The sequence below is a fragment of the Hylobates moloch genome, unplaced genomic scaffold (genome assembly GCF_009828535.3).
Source record: "Hylobates moloch isolate HMO894 unplaced genomic scaffold, HMol_V3 SCAFFOLD_15, whole genome shotgun sequence".
NCBI lineage: Eukaryota > Metazoa > Chordata > Mammalia > Primates > Hylobatidae > Hylobates > Hylobates moloch.
In genome coordinates, this window is record NW_026652290.1 from 69580668 (window position 1) to 69599558 (window position 18891).

Here is an 18891-nt window from a genome sequence, read left to right on the forward strand (position 1 = left end):
AGAAATATGTTTGGCTTAATTTATCCACAAAATAAGGGGAAGGATTTTGTGTTTGAGAAACAACTATTTGTGTGTGTGTATGTGTGTGTGTATATATAGATAGATAGATATCTATATCTATATCTATATATATATATTGAACAAGAACTATATGAATGCATTTGGCTCATATAAGGAATTATTTCAAGATTTTTTTTCTTAATTTTTAAATATGCATTCCAAGGTGAGGTATTTAAGTAAATGTCTGGAAACCTTGACTGATACCTTTTTCCTCAAAGATATACTGCCTACTCAGATTCTGGGAGCTGTTTGTTTGTTTTGAGACAGAATCTCACTCTGTCGCCCAGGCTGGAGTGCAGTGGTGTGATCTCAGCTCACTGTAACCTCCACCTCCCAGGTTCAAGCCATTCTCCTGTCTCAGCCTCCCAAGTAGCTGGAACTGCAGGTGCCAACCACCACCACACCCAGCTAATTTTTTGTATTTTTAGTGGAGACAGGGTTTCACCATGTTAACCAGGCTGGTCTTGAACTCCTGACCTCAGGTGATCCACCTGCCTTGGCCTCCCAAAGTGCTGGGATTACAGGTGTGAGCCACCTGTAATCATGCCTGGCCTGGAAGGTTTTTGTTTTTGTTTTTGTTTTGTTTTTTTTTTTGAGACGGGTTATCGCTGTGTCACCCAGGCTTAGAGTGCAGTGGTACTATCTCAAATCACTGCAACTTCTGCCTCCCAGACTCAAGCGATCCTACCACCTCAGCCTCCTGCGTAACTGGGACTAGAGACCCATGCCACCATGCCCATCTAGTTTTTTTTGTATTTTTGTTAGAGACAGGGTTTCTAACATGTTGCCCAGGCTTGTCTCGAACTCCTGAGCTCCAGTGAGCCACCTCATCCAGCCTCTGAATTATTTAACCAATGTATCATAGTTACTGTCTGTACTCCAGAATTGTCAGGTTACAAAGAATGCATTTGTTTTGTTCGTTTTTGGATTATAAAATTATTTTGTCTCAGTTGTAATTTTATTTTATCAATTAATGCTATGACATTATTACAGTGATCTGAAATACCTAATTTTGAGGTGGTTTTTTTTTTTTTTAATTTTTATCATGTTTTGCAGATTTCTTTGTTCCTTCCCCACTCCCACTACATTTGACTAGCCTTAAAAGAAATAAATTATTTAATTAAAAACGTTTTTATATCCAGTATAAAAATGTAATCTGAAAATATGATTTTTTTTTCTGATTTGAAAATTTAAGAAACTCTTACTTTTGTAAAATGTTACATAACTTGAGCCAAATTCTTTCATGGCCCACTTTACTCTCTGTGACTGGGAAACAATGGAAAGTTGCATTTTCTGTTTTGATGTCCAGTTTGTTCGTGATCAAAACAAATCAGTGCTCTTAAGGAACACCATAGATTTGAGGGAGCTTAATTCTAGAACTAGCTAATTTGCATTTTATATAGTTGCTTAATGTCAACTGAGTCTTTTAAGGTTATATAGGCACCATATCAACAGTGGACAGCAAGAACAATAAGATGATCAAGACATTTAAAAAAGAATAAAGCACTACATATTTGATTTTATACTTTTACTGAAATGTTGTAAGTAATTGCTTCGTGTCTTTATTTAACTTTCCTTATATGTATGCTATTTAAATTTTTTTAAATGTTTAAAGTTGTTCATGCAGGATGAACAGAGAAGCCTTCAAGTAGTAATGAGGACTTCTTAGATAAGCAAATAATTAAAATAGAATTTTATGCGTTTAGAACAGTTTTTCGTCTTAACATACTGAAATAATATAAAATTCACCTAATGAGCCAGGTGTGGTGGCTCATGCCTGTGATCCCAACACTTTGGGAGGCCGAGGTGGGCAGATCACCTGAGGTCAGGAGTTAGAGACCAACCTGGCCAACATGGTGAAACCCTGTCTCTACTAAAAGTATAAAAATTAGCCTGGCATGGTGGCACATGCCTGTAATCCCAGCTACTTGGGAGGCAGAGGCAAGAGAATCACTTGAACCCAGGAGGCGGAGGTTGTAGTGAGCCAAGATCGTGCCACTGCATTCCAGCCTGGGTGACACAGCGAGACCCCATCTCAAAAAAAAAAAAAATACACACACACACACACATATATATTATATATATTATATTTTATATATATTATATATAATATATATTTTATATATAATATTTTATATATATAATATATAAATATATATATATTTCATCTAATCATGTTCTTATCCTAAATTGTGAGGCATTTTATTTATTTTTATTTTTGAGACAGAGTCTCAGGCCAGAGTGCAGTGGTGCGATCTCTGCTCACTGCAACCTCTGCCCCCCAGGATCAAGCGATTCTCCTGCCTCAGCCTCCTGAGTAGCTGGGACTACAGGCATGCACCACCACGCCTGGCTAATTTTTTGTATTTTTAGTAGAGACGAGGTTTCTCCATATTGGCCAGGCTGGTCTCCAACTCCTGACCTCGTGATCTGCCTGCTTTGGCCTCCCAAAGTGCTGGGATTACAGGCGTGAGCCACCGCGCCTGGCCTGCAAGGCATTTTATAACTATTTGAACCTGAATTTTAAAAAATATATTATTCACTTATTTATTTATTCATTCATTTACTCAACAAATATATTGAATGCTTTGTATGAGGCTCTGTTTAGGCTCTGAGTATGATAGTAAAAGCAAGTCTTTGCCCTTGTGGAGCTTACAATAGTTGTCAGTTTGACAAAATAAGGAAGCAGGCTATGGCAGACAATTGTTAGACTGACAAAAGATTGACATGGTTTACTAAGCATTTCTAAATAAAGCTTGAAAGTAAATTTGGCTGTTCATATAATTAGCACGCAGTCAACAAATGTTATTACTCATAAAGTATTAATCTCAATTCTATTATTGAAATCTCAACACCCTATTTACTCCAAAAGCAGGTGCAGTTAATAACCAAAGCAGGCCACAAAGCCACAGCAGTGGAGAATTTAGCCTGCTTCATGACCATGAGGCTTGGTCCAGCAGTGGTAGCAGTCCAATCCAGTACTTGAAAAGGCAGACCAGATCAAGCCCAGTGCTCCAGCACAAAATATCTGAAACACTGGAGAGTCGACATCACAAGATCAAAACTGGTTCCCCTGGAAGTGAAGTCGTTACTCTACAACAGTTTTTGGAAGAAAGCAATAAGCTTACCTCAATACAGGTTAGTTTTATCTATGATGACCTTAATTTAGATGAACACCACAAGTTAAATTTCTATAATTGAACTTCAGAGCTTTTTTTTAAGTTAAGGAGTATTAAGAGGTACCCACAATTTTATATTGCACAATCTGCTAAATCAAGAAGGTAAAAACATGGCACTATATTCACTAATCTGCTTTGAATTTTTTTTTTAAACAGATAAAGTCCTCAAGTCAAGAGAATCTTTTAGATGAAGTAATGAAAAGTTTGTCTGTCTCTTCTGACTTTTTGGGAAAAGATAAACCAGTTAGCTGTGGTCTGGCCAGGTCAGTAAGTGGAAAAACCCCAGGGGACTTCTATGATAGACGGACAACTAAGCCTGAGTTTTTGAGACCTGGTCCTCGAAAAACTGAAGATACCTACTTCATTAGTTCTGCAGGAAAACCTACACCAGGCACTCAAGGAAAGATAAAATTAGTAAAAGAATCTTCTCTGTCACGACAATCAAAAGATAGTAACCCTTATGCCACTTTACCTCGTGCAAGCAGCGTGATCTCAACTGCTGAAGGAACTACACGAAGGACAAGCATCCATGATTTTTTGACCAAGGACAGTAGACTGCCTGTATCAGTTGATTCACCACCAGCTGCTGCTGACAGCAACACCACTGCAGCATCTAGTGAGTACCATTTACACCAGTGGTCCTCTCATATACTTGACAGCCCAACACATACTATAGATTCTTGTGCCCAAAATGATTTAGCTATAGACATGCCTGAGCCTCTATATGCCCAGGCTAGAAACTCAAGAACAGAAAGGTCACATTTTCTAAACCAAACTTTTGCCACTATTAGGATGCCTAGTGATGCATTCGGAATGTTGGCAAAAGATAGCATAGGACCATTTACTGTGGCGCATTCATCTCAGCCATTCTTATCCCTGAACACAGAATTAGTTAGTAACATAAGTGGGTTACCTCCTAGGCCAGTCATCAGAATATCTGACCAGGCTTCTGCCTCTTTGGATAAACCTGCACAGAAAGAAAATCAACAGTTTTCTGATCATCAGAACCCTAGTAATAGTAACCTACAGTTTTCTATAAATAGCAACAATCTTGTCACTTCTGCATGCCTCTATCCTGATGACACAGAAGCTGCATTGTTGGTTTCTGAGGATAATCAAACTGTTTGGTATGAATATGGTTGTATATGATCAAAACTGCACAATATAATATATTGATGTTATTTGATATACACTGCTTCTCTAATATGATTTGAAAAGTTGCTGTTAACAAAATATCATTTGGCTAGGTTTTTATTTTTTTATTTAAAATTGTTGCACAGTGTTCAGCTGTACATGATGGCATGTATATTAATGTGAATGTGTAACCACACCAAAACCTGCATGAAATATTAATTACTTTGTCCATTTTCTGCATGCCTTTAAAAACCTTAACCATATATGCTCCTCCTTCACATTTTTTGTTGCCTGATTGTTACTTTGATATCCAGAAGCATGTTAAAACAGTTGCATGCTCTCTTAAGAAGACATTTCCAAGTCATACTTGCTTTGTTGCTTCTGGAAAAAAATGTTCATTTCCTCCCTCCCTTCCTCCTCTTCCCACCCCTCACTTGCTCTGACTCTCACTCCTTTTTTTCTTCCAGAATGTGTACTTTATATTGCACATGTACAGTATCAGTAGGGAAAATGTAAAAAGATGTTGTTTTCTTTTGTCATTTAATTAGGCCATCTGTCCTGTTTTAAAGAAATAGTTAATAATTCAACACTTTATATAACAAATATTAACTAATACCCATATTTATAAAACATTTTTCAGATTTAAAAAATTGTTAATACTTATAAACTTAGTGTTATTCTTAGAAAACCCCATCAAATTTAAATGTGATTTACACAGTGACTAGGAACATTTGTATTTATTGTTTCTTCTCTGCACTTTTCATCATCTGATAAATACAAGAGCTCAAGTAACTGTCTTTTCTTCAAGATGGCTTCTATACTTGAAATCAGTTAATACAATAGTTTTTCCAGTTCTTTTTTTATATACAGTCAAAGAGAAATAAACCAAATTATACTCATTGTGTTGGAAATTTGTATTTTTACTTCTAATCAAAAAGGGTAGCAAGTTTACAAAGTGGTAAAAATTGTTACTTCTATAATTAATCTATTATTAAATTATATTTGTATGTCCTTAAAACAGAATTTTTTAAAATGAATAATCACACTAAAATGTAAAATTAGAACTTGTAACCATTTAAACAAACATGTTTCTAGTAGAACAAATTTTAGAACTAAGAATAAATACACTCTTTAGCTTAAAAAAAAAGTAAGAAAATATTTGTTAACTTTGACTCCAGTGCAAAGAACTTTTATTTTTGTGTTCACAGCACTTTTAAAGCAAATTAGCTAAATTTGAATCTCTAACTCCTAGAATGCTAAAAACAAAAAAAACCCATAACCCTGATCCGTTTACTTCCAGAGAAATACACATTAGCGTTCTCTCTGGAATGTTTTTTGCCATTTGGATTTAGCCTATATATTACTGATAATGACTCAGCCTGGCACCTGGAAGGAATGCCATCAAATGTGACCATGTGGGGATGAAATTGTTATACTTGTTGTTGTTGTATTAAGTTGTTATTAACTGGACCAAAGAAAAAATCTGTAGAGAATATTTCCTAATGAAATTTGTCTCCTTGGTAATCACACTTTTTTTCTGATAGCTATTACAAAAAAAAATGGTTCTGCTACAGGTAATCAAATGAACACAATCAGAAGATTGTCATATTTTAGTACCACCTAATATACTTTTTGCATCCTTCTATTTTATTGTCAGTTACTTCCTGGTCAGTCCTAACATTTCAAATATATTTGGTGCTAATATTTTCCCTTTTGTTTTTTCATAGGCCAGTAATAAAACTTAATGGTAAACATAGCTGAGATTAAATGGGGGCAGTATATGACACAAATGTTATAATTGGTGTTACTTCTTTTCCACACCGAGTCAAAGATTATTTCACAGCTATTTCAACTTTTTAGATATCATAATTCTGACCATAACACTTTAAAATATTGTATTTATTCATTTAAAATTCATTGAAAAATCACATGCTATTATATTAAAATTATGTGATTATTTTACAAAATTTTACTTATAGGAAAGAACTATTTCCCACCCAGAAAGCTATATGTATATATGCAGCATGTTTTCAAAAGAAAAAAATACACTGTGCATGTAAGAGAAATATGTATCATGTCCGTGTGTCCTGAGGACTGTTGGAAAATACAGTCTAGACTTCAGAAATCATCACCCGCTGTGGAGTCCTAAAATTCCCCCAAAACAACACTAGTAATTTTTTTTTTTTTTTTTTTTGAGATGGAATCTCACTGTGGCCTAGGCTGGAGTACAGTGGCATGATATCCGCTCACTGAAACCTCTGCCTCCTGGATTCAGGCGATTCTCCTGCCTCAGCCTCCCAAGCAGCTGGGATTACAGGAGCATGCCACCACGCCCAGCAAATTTTTGTATTTTAGTAGAGACGGTGTTTCACCATGTTGGCCAAGTTAGTCTCCAACTCCTGACCAGCTTCCCAAAGTGCTGGGATTACAGGCGTGAGCCACTGCCGACTGGCCACAACACTAGCTCTTATCAGTGTTTTTTCATAGCATTTGGAATCAAATTTTTAGTGGTGAAAATACCTTAGAAATCATATGGAACCGGTCGGGCGCGGTGGCTCACGCCTGTAATCCCAGCACTTTGGGAGGCCGAGGCGGGTGGATCACGAGGTCAGGAGATCGAGACCATCCTGGTTAACACGGTGAAACCTCGTCTCTACTAGAAATACAAAAAATTAGCCGGGCGCAGTGGTGGGCGCCTGTAGTCCCAGCTACTCGGGAGGCTGAGGCAAGAGAATGGCGTGAATCCAGGAGGCGGAGCTTGCAGTGAGCCGAGATCGCGCCACTGCACTCCGGGCTGGGCGAAAGAGTGAGAACCTGTCTCAAAAAAAAAAAAAAAAAAAGAAATCATATGGAACCAATGTGTCCCAAACATTTAAGAAAAAAAAAAATACTTTCTGTAAGTGAAATCTTACATAGATGCCCCAAATTTTAAAAAAACAAATTTCATTTAAAGTAAAAGTGAAGCAACTCTGACTCAATTGAGCAGTTGCACTTATTTCCTCTAAGACACCTCCAGTTTTCCAAAGGATTATTTGTAAAACTATTCGAAGATTCAGTACCCTAATTTTATAAATGATGAAGCTGGATAGCTTTCAGTATTCCTGGCCTAGCTTTCTAGAAATCATAAACATATTCTTATGCACTGCATCCCCTTTGACCAAAGCAATTTTAGCTCTAACCAATGTTAAGGAGGAACATTATTTGCCTATAAAATATGCATCAAGCCCTGGTTTTCTTAGTAAATAATACAAATATTTCATTCCAGATGGTTTTGCTACTACATGCAAGATTATGTTTAAGACTGTAGGTGACCATTTAGTAAATGAACATAGTAAGGCTATCTGGCACTAAGGGGGGAAATGTAATTGTTTTAGTTTTTTAAAAAATTGTAGCTTTCCTAGGAATATTACTTATAGCTTTAAAATATAAAAATCAATCTTTAAGTATTGAGATGCCTATGAGATTAATAATTTTCCCAGACAGTTACAGATTCCTTCTCCTTGCCCTACTCAGTGAGAGTGTATTTCTTATCTTCTGAATTGTATTTTGTTTCATCTTTGACTAAATAACATGAAATGCTTTTCTCCTGCAGATGTGGACAAAGTACAAGAAAGCAGAAATTCAAAAAGCAGGTCTAGGGAGCAACAAAGCTCCTAATTCTATTACCCACTACATGACATGTGGGCCAAGTGGTGAGTTTCCTGCTTAAAATGTAAATGAGATTAGTCTCATTTATACAAACTAACCAAATTAAGTGTGAAACAAGTGCACATTGCATTAACAGATGTAAATATTGCTTGCTTAATTCATTGACTTTCTGTTCTACTTACTAGTGAAGCAAGATTAGTTGGCTGCCATAGGTTTTTACCTGTCAGCGCAAGGAACAAGTATTTTTTTTTAAGTTTTTTTCTCACTTTAAATTTAATTTTACTAGTGAATTATGTTCTAGGAATTACTTTTTTAGTTTGAAGCCTTTTGTGGTAGGAATACAACTTCCCCACAGTTTTCTTGAAAATTAATGAGAGTAAACTAAATGCCTATTCTATGATGAGCCGCTCAAAAATTATCTCTGATTGTCTGTCATTCTCATTCTTTTAGAAATACCTGGTGCATGCTGTTCTTATAGTGGCTGCTCTGTATTTTGTGTCTCTCTTCAAGCTTTTCTTATATTTTCTTTCTTCTTTCTACCTTCCAACTAAATACAGAGAGAAAAGTGTCCTTCAGTTTCTCAGTATGAAGCCTTTATTTCTGAAGTAACAAGACACCTAGCAACTATAGGAATCATTTTTAAAAATCTTTAAGGAGACTTTTAACAGTCCTTCGTGAATAGAGCAGGCAAGAAATACAAACCTTCATTCCTTGAATCAAGGAGCACTACTGGATTCAACTGCCAAAATTTTTTAAAGGTTTTAGGACTTACTATACCTTGTACCGTTAAGATCTACTGAATAAAGGACGTTCTCTCGCTAAGGACCAGGTGTTTTAAGGTTAAGTGTTTAAAGAAGTACTCCAAGAACAATCTGCTTTTTTCATCATTTGTTTTATGAATTTGTCCATGTTTGCTTAATGCTTCTGCTAAGTGTTAGCCAAAATCTAGCCATTTATATTTAGTTGTGTAAACCTAAATTAAATGCTGTAGTATTTTGTGGAATGTACTCTATAGCAAGATACAGAGAAAATTGTTTTGGCATGTCAGAGCCTTATTTGGTTAGCAGACTGCATGTGTTGGTACTTTTTTTTTCTTAAAGCCAATTATTTTGATGCAAAAGAAATTCAGTTTATAAGATAAATCTGAAAAATCCATAATGAAATAGGAGTTATAAAAAATTTATAGTGATATTAATCATTCCATATTTCCCATTAAGCAACACTAAGCATTCATAAGTTAACCCACGGTAAAGAGTGTTTTTCTGAAACTTTTCTTAGTAAGATGGTTTTCCAGCAAATGGCATTCCCAAGATAAAGCTGTTGTGCTTTAACTCATTTCTTCGGTATTGGGTTATGTATGTGTGTGCATTTTTTTAACTTGAGAGCTGACTGTTGCTTAAGAAGTCTTCTTATGGCAAAAATAATGTAAATAACTTACTATGATCTGCATTTTGCCAGAAACTCATTTATAATTAAGGCTATCATTTATTAATGATTTTTTTCTTCTTTATGATATTACATTAAAGTTGATAACTGTTATTGGTACTTTTGAAATATTTGTATGCATTTGTTACCTTTAAACATTTGGAAGAAGCACAAAAAAATAGATTTAGTTAACCTAAGGAAACATCGGTTTTTTTAGTAGTTCCAATTTTATATCACAGTTTTATTTTCTTATGAAATCAAAAAATGCATTGATACTCATTAATGCAAATTCATTATTTAACATCAATATCAGAGTAATCTTCAAGGTCTGAAATGAGAAACATACTGACTTTTTAAAATTTTAACAGTGTACTTCTTAGGCTTTCATTACCAGCTCTAAAGAACTTTTTGGAATAATTCCATATTCCATAGTGTGTGGTTTATGAGTTGTGGGTTTCATCACTAACCCAGTAACCATAAGAAAAGTCTCTCTCTCTCTCTCTCTTTCTCTCTCTCTCTCTCTCTCTCTCTTTCTTAGGCCAGTAGCAATTTGTGTTCACAGTCTAATTTCCAAAAGACCATCAATAAAAAAGAGAGCATGTTTAAATGGAAATGGAACTTAGAGAACTTGAACTTACGTACTTCAATGCCACGGATAACTTAGGTTTTACCACCAAATGCTGTTAACATTAAATCATTTTGAAAATCTTGGATGAAAGGTGCTATGTAAATGTAAATACAAAGGATTCTTACTAACATACAAATAATGCACAACAGAAATATCTAAAACCTTTTCCGTAGACTTTGAAACATCTCTCTCTGTCATAACTCCCTGGATTCAAGTAGCGCATTGATAATAGGTATCAGAGCAGTCTAGAGACAACTGCATGTCAAAAAATGTACATTCATTTTTAGGTGGATAAAAGTAAACATAGAAATTATGTTATGGCTAAATACAGTTAGTGGGTAACTTAGATTTATATTAGCTAGCAACTAATTTGCACAACTAGAACACATCCCAGAACAATTACTGAAAAGCTGAAATTTAATGAGTGGTGAGGTAGCCCAATGAGGGCGAGTGACATCACAGCTTGACCTCTCCAGAACACTAATATCCTAAAATACAGAACATGCTGGGTTAAGTGCATTAGTGCTTCAAGCAGAAAATGCTGAAAACAGCGTGTAAAGTACTGAATCTGAGTAGGCTGACCCTGAGAAGGGACAATTAAAGAGACAACCAAGAGAACACATTGAGACTACAAAAATATGAATAATCTCAATTATATTCATCACACTTTTTTCATACCATTTCAAGAAACGACTAGACAATAGTAACCACATGAATATTTTACTTTCTCCAGTATACCTTGAGAAGCAAACTTTGTAGGAAGCCACTCTTCTCCCCTAAACAACTTCTGCCAAACAGTAATAAAGCCAACTGGAAACTAATCAGAGCCATTTTCATTTTCCTAACCGGGGCCTGACATGCTTTAAATTATCTGGCTCTATTCTAAGTCAACACCTAACCCCTCAAGGAAACTGAAGAATCAATATACAGGGTAATAGCTTTGGCTCAGAGCTCCAATAATGTGCTTCAGATCTGTCCATGTGGAAATGCTTTCATCCAAATTTTTAAATTGGTGGTTACCAAAGAGTTCACAAAACAGGTTTGTATGTAGCACCTTTCATGCAAGGCATGCAAAAAGCCTATTTTAAAATCACTGTGCATATTATAGAGTTGTAGCCACCTCACAATGAAGTACTACAGCCTGTGCTGTCTTAATGGTTTATGTCAGGAAATGAAAAAGATACTGTACCAAATCTGGAATTACAATGGGGAGTAATAATAATGTATACTAAATGACTTTTGTATTTTAAGTTACTTTTTGTGAGTGGTGAATTTTTGTGTTTTTCTTTTCAGCTACACTTTGTCCTGAGATGTATTTTTTCTTTAAGTCTTGAATGAATACAAAAGGAGCCCATTTTATAATATAAACCTTGATGTACATGTTGAGATATTTGGACAATGAAAATGCCTTAAAAGGAATGCATATGGATAAAGTTGCACTTATAACACCCTTCAACAAAATCTGATTTTAAATTGTCTTTTTCTTTTCTATTAAGGGTTTTCTTTTTCAGTGTCCACCATTGTACTTATAACTGTTATTAAATACCAAATCAATTAATATAAAAGCTGTAACATTTCCTTTAAAACAAATGCTAATAAGGGATTTAGAGTTGAATGGCAAAATGTTTATTACTTGGTAATAGCTGATGTCAGTCACAGGCATCTAACTCACGATAAGAGACACTACTGTTTGTTTTTTAAAAAACATTTTTCATTTTGTTTCTCCTTCAAAAATTAAGTTGGACTAACATTCACGTATCAAACTAATATAAAAAGAAATAAAACCAAGAGGTGATTTTTGTAACAACTGGTTAGTAATCATTTAAAAATGATATCATTTTAGCCAAGTGTTATTTTATTTCTTTCCGTTTTCCCTAGAGAACTATTGTCAGACATAACCCATGACCTTGTTTAGTTGATTCTGTCATTTCATTTTGTGATAAGTATTAGGGGTTTGGAGAGAAAGAGCGTCTGTCAATTTTATCAGTCCCAAAATAGGTTTAAGTGTAACCTAATAGATTGCACAAATGAATCTCTCATTTTCACTTAGACTTTGGGAGACAAAGGAACTGGCCTCATCCTTGGGCAAGTCAGTTTTTCTGGGCCTGTTTTCCCTATAAGGTGGGGAGGGCAATTAGACCAGATACCTAAGGTACTTAATTTCTGTGTATTCATTAGTACCTTCATTTCATATGCAAAGCAACCTAAAACGGCTACTTTGTGTTAGAGATAGAATACCAAGTACGTAAAAACTAAGAGGAACCTTAGAATAATTCTAAGTCATTACTTTTATTTTGCCTTGTAGTAACACAACTTGGTACAAATTAAGTACAATATTTCTACCAGATGGAAACTACTTTTTGAATGATCAAACTTAGGAAAATGTGGTTCTTTAAGAATATCCCATTTCAGAAAAAAACAAAATCAGAAACAAAAGACAGTCCCATTTGGTTGTACTAGAAAGAAATACTAGAATTTTCATGACCACGAGAAGAGGAATAGCCTACATCAGATCCTCACTCCACTAATGAAGGATTTCTTTTACATTTAAGTGAGGTTTAAAAAATGTCAACTTTTCTGTTTTTGAACTAGCTTTTATATAACAGATGACTCCACATTTTCCTGAAATTTTATACTGTCTCAGATGCCATAACTGAAAGGGGATGAGTAGGCTGGTCATGGCTCACGCCTGTAACCCCAGCACTTTGGGAGGCCGAGGCAGGCGGATCACGCGTTCAAGAGATCGAGACTATCCTGGTCAACATGGTGAAACCCTGTCTCTACTAAAAATACAAAAATTAGCTGGGTGTGGTGGTGCACGCCTGTAGTCCCAGCTACTCAGGAGGCTGAGGCAGGAGAATTGCTTGAACCCAGGAGGCGGAGGTTGCAGTGAGCTGAGATGGTGCCATTGCACTCCAGCCTGGCAACACAGCGAGACTCTGACTCAGAAAAAAAAAAAAAAAAAAAGACTGAAAGAGGATGAGTAAAACTTCAGTACAGCCTGGAGGACAGAAGAAACTTGGATGAGTACGTTCACATTTCTTTCTGAAAGTATGTTCACATTTCTTTCAGTTCTCCTGTCTTAACCTCCCAAGTAGCTGGGATCACAGGGATGTGCCACCACGCCTGGCTAATTGCATGTTCACATTTCTAACCTCTGAGCAAAGACTAAACAAATCCTTTTTTGGGGGGTGGGGGACAGGGTCTCACCCTGTCACCCTGGTGGGAGTGTAGTGGCAGGATCACTGCTCACTACAGCCTGGACTTCCTGGTAATCCTCCCACTTCAGCCTCCCAAGTAGCCGGGACTACAGGCGCATGCCATCGTGCACAGCTATTTTTATGTGTTTTGTAGAGACAGGGTTTCACCATGTTGCCCAAACCAGTCTCCTGGGCTCAAGCAATCTGCCCCCACCCTTGGCCTCCCAAAGTGCTAGGATTACAGGCATAAGCCACCACACCTGGCCTCAAATCCTTTTTAATAACGTATAGTCCATAACTACATTTTTTAATGTAATATTTTGTTAAGACCAGTCAAGTGTAGTAGTGGAAAGGGAGGAAAGAGTGGAACAAGGAGTTCCATCTGTAACTGACTGAACAATCAGTTGAGATAACTCACTACCATCAGGCCAGCCTATAAATATAACTTTTCTCTTTTTTTTTTTTAAAGAAAAAAGAAAGAAAAAGAGTCTCACTCTGTCACCCAGGTTGGAGTGCAGTGGCGCATTCTCGGCTCACTGCACCCTCTGCCTCCTGGATTGAAGCGATTCTCCTGCCTCAGCCTCCCGAGTAGCTGGGACTACAGGCACACACCAACATGCCCAGCTAATTTTTGTATTTCAAGTAGAGACAGGGTTTCGCCATGTTGGCCAGGCTGATCTCAAACTCCTGACCTCAGGTGATCCACCCACCTCGGCCTCCCAAAGTGCTAGTATTACAGGCGTGAACCACTGTACCCGGCCTGTAAATTTAATAGTACAATGATTATGACATAACATATTCCACCCCTAGCTGTTTTTCTGGATTAAAATTTTGTAAAGATATACTTTCATAGAAAGTTAATTAGCTTATTTTTCACTGGGAAAAAAAAATTACTGGTTTATAAACAAACCCCAATAATGGAAAGTATTACCTTTGCCTCCATGTTTGTTTTAATTATCTTGCTAGGGAGTTCTTATTCTTTAATCCCCATTTCCCAAAAATACCCACTATCAACAATTTTTTTTTTTAAAGACAAAGTCTCACTGTCACCCAGGCTGCAGTGCAGTGCTGTGATCATAGCTCACTGTAGCCTTGAATTCCTGGGCCCAAGTGATCCAGCCTCCCAATATGCTAAGACTACATGTGTGAACCACCACACTTGGTTTATTTTTCCATTTTTTGTAGAGGGGGTGGTCTGTCACTTTGTTGTCCAGCCTGGCCTGGAACTCCTGGCCTCAACTGATCCTCCTGCCTCAGCCTCCGAAAGCAGAGATTACAGGTGGGAGCCACTGCACCTGGCCTCAACAATATATTCCTATATTCCTTTTGATTTTTTCCTTGTATTATGTACACTATCATAATTTTATACATACTGTTTTGCAACTTGCTTTTTTCAAGTACAATAAGCACCCTAAAGATGTAAGCTGGTTAATCTTTGAAGTATTTTTAATTGTTGGAGGCATTCCTGTAATAAGTAGTTGTCATGGGAGATGGAAAACTGAATCTCTGAGCTGACTAAAAGTACCTCCATACATCTTTTTAAAAAGAGCTCTTTTATAGGGCCAGTCACAGTGGTTCACGCCTGTAATCCCAGCACTTTGGGAGGCCAAGGCAGGTGGATCACTTGAGGTCAGGAGTTTCAAACCAGCCTGGTCAACATGGTGAAACCCCATCTCTACTAAAATTACAAAGTTAGCCGGGAGTGGTGGTGTGTGCCTGTAATCCCAACTACTTCAGAGGCTGGGGCAGGAGAATCGCTTGAACCCAGGAGGTGGAGGTTGCAGGGAGCCAAGATCACACCACTGCACTCCAGCCTGGGCGACAAGAGCAAAACTCTGTCTAAAAAGAAAAAAAAGCTCTTTTACGACGAAATACTATATTCCTCCTAAAGTGGTTTAGATAGTCACCAAACTAAGGATACCAAATATTCTTACACTTTCAATGCTTTTTATAAATTACAAATAAGAAAAACAGCTTTCAGAAAGAAATTTATTCTGAACATTGGCCCAATTAGTTGGTTTTATCAAAATTTAGTATTACGGGATCGTGTCCTGTCATCTTCACAAATGTAAGAAAGTCTTCAGGGCTCAATCCCATGGTTGCAGCATTGGTCATTGGATGAAAGTATACCTTTTCATGTCCACCTTCGAGAAAAGCAGAATCCAGAACAAACTTCACATCTCCACCATCACAGAAAAGTGCCAAGGGTGTAGCACAGCCTTGACCAACTTTTAGTTTTTCTAGCATGGCTGTTTCATCAGCAAATCGCAGATTTCCACTCCCAACACCTAACCGCTTGGCAAGCTCATTTAAATTAATTTGTCTATCATGAAGAACTGTCACCAGCCAATAATTCTTTTTCTTTTTGTCTTTAAGAAATAAGTTCTTACTATGTGCTCCTTTCAGATGTTGGATATGAGGCATCATTTCTTCAACTGTAAATACCTATAAAATATCACATAGTAAGTTTTAAAGTAATATGCATGTTTACATATGCACACATTTATACCTATTTTGCCTGCTGGGTGAAAACAGCAAGGTTTGGGAGTGCTTATCGCCCTGAATTTCACTGTTAAAGACCCATCTTCACCCCATTACCAAATAATTACATATAAGCCCATGCCATCTTATTTCCTCATTTCAGGACCTCAGGCAGTTTCTTCAGCCATTTTTGTATTCCAATGTACTTGCCAAGACCTCACTCCTCAGCAGCTTTTTATTTCTAAATTTAAGCTTTTGGTTACTGAAAGTTTACAGCAGTTCTAGACTCCTATTCCTTAGCATTCCGTTACGTCTAGACCATGTGACAACCTCCATTCTACAATTATGTAACCACAAAGAAGGTGAGTGGGGAGGCAATAAGAACCCAGACTAACAGAACATCAGAAAAGCCGGCATACGCACACATAAAGAAGGGGGAGAATATAGGACTATATGGGAGGGAGGAAGGTCAGAGAAAATGATTACGGTTTTGATGTTGTATTTGTGAAGGTGAGGAATACTAACTATATTTCTCTACTGTTTGAAGATCACCATATTTAGCCATTATCAACTGTTAAGCCTTGGGTAAACTTCATGTCCTTGCACCACTCAAGTTACACATTGGTTCTGTGAAATATTTGCAAGTGGCCGGGCGCGGTGGCTCACGCCTGTAATCCTAACACTTTGGGAAGCCCAGGTGGGAGAATCACCTGAGGTCAGCAGTTCGAGACCACCCAGGCCAACATGGCGAAATCCCGTCTCTACTAAAAATGCAAAAATTAGCCAGGCGTGGTGGCGGGCACTTGTAGTCCCAGATATTCGGGAGGCTAAGGCAGGAGAATCGCTTGAACCCAGGAGGCAGAGGTTGCATTGAGCCGAGATCGCACCCCTGCACTCCAGCATGGGCCACAGAGAGACTCCGTCTCAAATAAATAAATGCAAGTAAGACTTCCTATCAAAACACAACAAATGTTACAATTTATGAAAATACAGGCATGTCAATTTTGGTAAGCACTTTTAGGGGCGGTGGTGGTTTCTGCCATGCTGCATGCTTTGTGATCAACCCTGACCACAGTAGAAAAATATCACTCTGAACCTCAGTGTCCTGCTCTATGTATGGTGCCTGATACGTCGTACCTACTGAACACACTATTAACCACTTGCTTATATTATCTACACAAAAAGTGGACAAACTGACCCAGCACCCCAGACCGATTTAAGATGCACAGTCCTCTGTATGTTGTGCTAGTTCTCAACACGGAATGTAAGCAAGTCACTCCCAAGAGGAAAGATTTCCTTGCTAACTTCATGTCCCAAGACGGAAGTCCTCTGCTGTCCCTGCAAGGTGACTTTCGTATTTTGAGACCCGGGAAATATCCCAGGAGCGACATTCTCACGATACATGGACCCTGGGACACTTGATCTCAGCGGCCTCGCCCGACGGACGTGGAGCACAGCCCACCCCGCTGGGCCTGTCTCGGGGGTCGCTTCTAGGGTCCTCACCTCGGGGTGCTCCACGACCTCAGTGTGGATGGCCAGGGCACCGAGCCGCTGCTCTAGCGCCGCCCGCAACTCCGCGCCCGCCATGCAGCCGCTGTGGTGGCGATGGGCGGAAAAACGGCACGGCTTCCCGCGGCTGCGCAGACCGGAGCCTGAGGCGGAACTGCCCAGAGGGATCTCGGCCGACGCCGGCAGCGTAGTGCTGGTGCCTGCTGAAGGCGGGTCCGCCCAGTCCGAGCGCCTCGCCCGCTAGTTCCTGAACATCGTCCGCTGAGGGCTCCAGCTTGCGAAGGCCTGCGGGAGCTCTCAACAGGCGCCTTGCTGCTGGGCGGCGCCTGCATCTCACAGCCCTCCCTGATCCCACTTCAAGTTTCCCAGATCATCATATCTTCTGTTGAGGGTTTGGGAGTTTTTTGGGTTTTTTTGTTTTTCGAGGCGCAGCCTCGCTCTGTCACCCAGGCTAGAGTGCCGTGGCGCGATCGCGGCTCACTTCAACCTCCGCCTCCTGGGCTCAAGTGATTCTCCCGCCTCAGCCTCCCGAGTAGCTGGGATTACTCGCACCAGCAACCACACCCGTCTAATTTTTGTACTTTTTGTAGAGACAGGGTCTCGCGTTGCTGCCCAGGCTGGTCTCGAACTCCTGGATTCAAGCGATCCTCCAGCCTCCCAAAGTGTTGGGGTTACAGGCCTGAACCACCGCTTCCCGCTGCTTTTATTGCTTAAACCGCAGATAGGCAGGCGGTGCACGGTGGCTCACGTCTGCAATCCCAACACTTCGGGAGGCTGAGGCAGGAGGATTGCTCAGAGTCCATAGTTTGAGACCAGCCTGGGCAACATAATGAGACTGTGTCTCTAAAAATAAATAAATAATCAATAGTCAATCAAACCCACATAGTAACTCCCAGATTAGGGAGTGTGGAAGGGGCCTAGATCCATACTGTTCTAAGGCTTTTCAACTTTTATTGTAAATTATAATTTTACATTTTACCTTTTCTGACAGTTCTTATTATTGATCTAAGAATAATTGACTGTGCCAACTATGACTCACCTTTTTCCAAGGTAGTTTGACTACCTCCAGGTAGTTTTAAGCTATCTTGGTGTTTTCAGCTGTAAAAAGTAAAGTAGCTATTCCTCTTCAAAGACTTTCCTCCCTGTCTAATTAGGAATAAATAGTAACTTCTCTTAGAAGCAAAATTTATTCAAAGACCCATGCTAACGTTTTTAAATATCTGCTAGCCATAATAAAGAAATCAGTGTACTTTATGTTTTAGCTCCCACAATTTAGCCTAAATATTTGCCCTGGCATGCTTATACTGGTCCAAGCAAGCATTAGGTTATAGCGTATTCCTCTTCCTTATTTAAAAGTGTTCTTACATTTCTCAGCATTCCATAAGTTACTTCCTTTGTTCTCCTCTATCTTTGCCTCTTTTAGAAAGTTCTAAGTTGCTAGCCAATCGAGACAAATACAGAATGTGAGGTCCCATTCCAGCCAGTGGAAACCGGACACAGCAGTAGGGAGGACGTGTCAGGAATGACCCCGTCTCCTTTGTTGGGTGTACTCTCCTGGCAAAACTGCTGGCGAGTGTACCCTTTCGGCAGGAAGTAAAAATGGCCTTACTAAATAATGTTCAAGTGC

At 38.5% G+C, this 18891-nt stretch overlaps 2 protein-coding genes across 12 annotated transcripts in view; one reads left to right on the forward strand and one right to left on the reverse strand.

Moving 5' to 3' along the window:
- CCDC88A (coiled-coil domain containing 88A) overlaps positions 1-11894 on the forward strand; it is a 225316-nt gene extending 213422 nt beyond the window's left edge. For 4 of the 11 annotated variants that reach the window (XM_058429136.1, XM_032178890.2, XM_058429134.1 and 1 more), the window contains 2 exons: positions 2933-3198; positions 3396-5272. In XM_058429136.1, the coding sequence (XP_058285119.1) occupies positions 2933-3198; positions 3396-4388 (1259 nt within the window). In that variant the 3' untranslated portion in view covers positions 4389-5272. Of the gene's footprint in view, positions 1-2932; positions 3199-3395; positions 5273-7965; positions 8066-8578 lie in introns of those variants that run through there. The other 7 variants (XM_032178892.2, XM_032178896.2, XM_032178894.2 and 4 more) reach the window with 5 other exon arrangements.
- Positions 11895-15176: 3282 nt separating this feature from the next.
- LOC116484097 (putative prolyl-tRNA synthetase associated domain-containing protein 1) lies at positions 15177-17503 on the reverse strand. Its single transcript, XM_032178901.2, has 2 exons — positions 17259-17503; positions 15177-15719 (listed from the first exon to the last, which is right to left on the reverse strand). Exons 1-2 carry the CDS (start codon positions 17340-17342, stop codon positions 15285-15287), a joined length of 519 nt encoding a protein of 172 aa, XP_032034792.1. The 5' UTR covers positions 17343-17503; the 3' UTR covers positions 15177-15284.
- Between the last annotated feature and the right edge of the window lie 1388 nt (positions 17504-18891).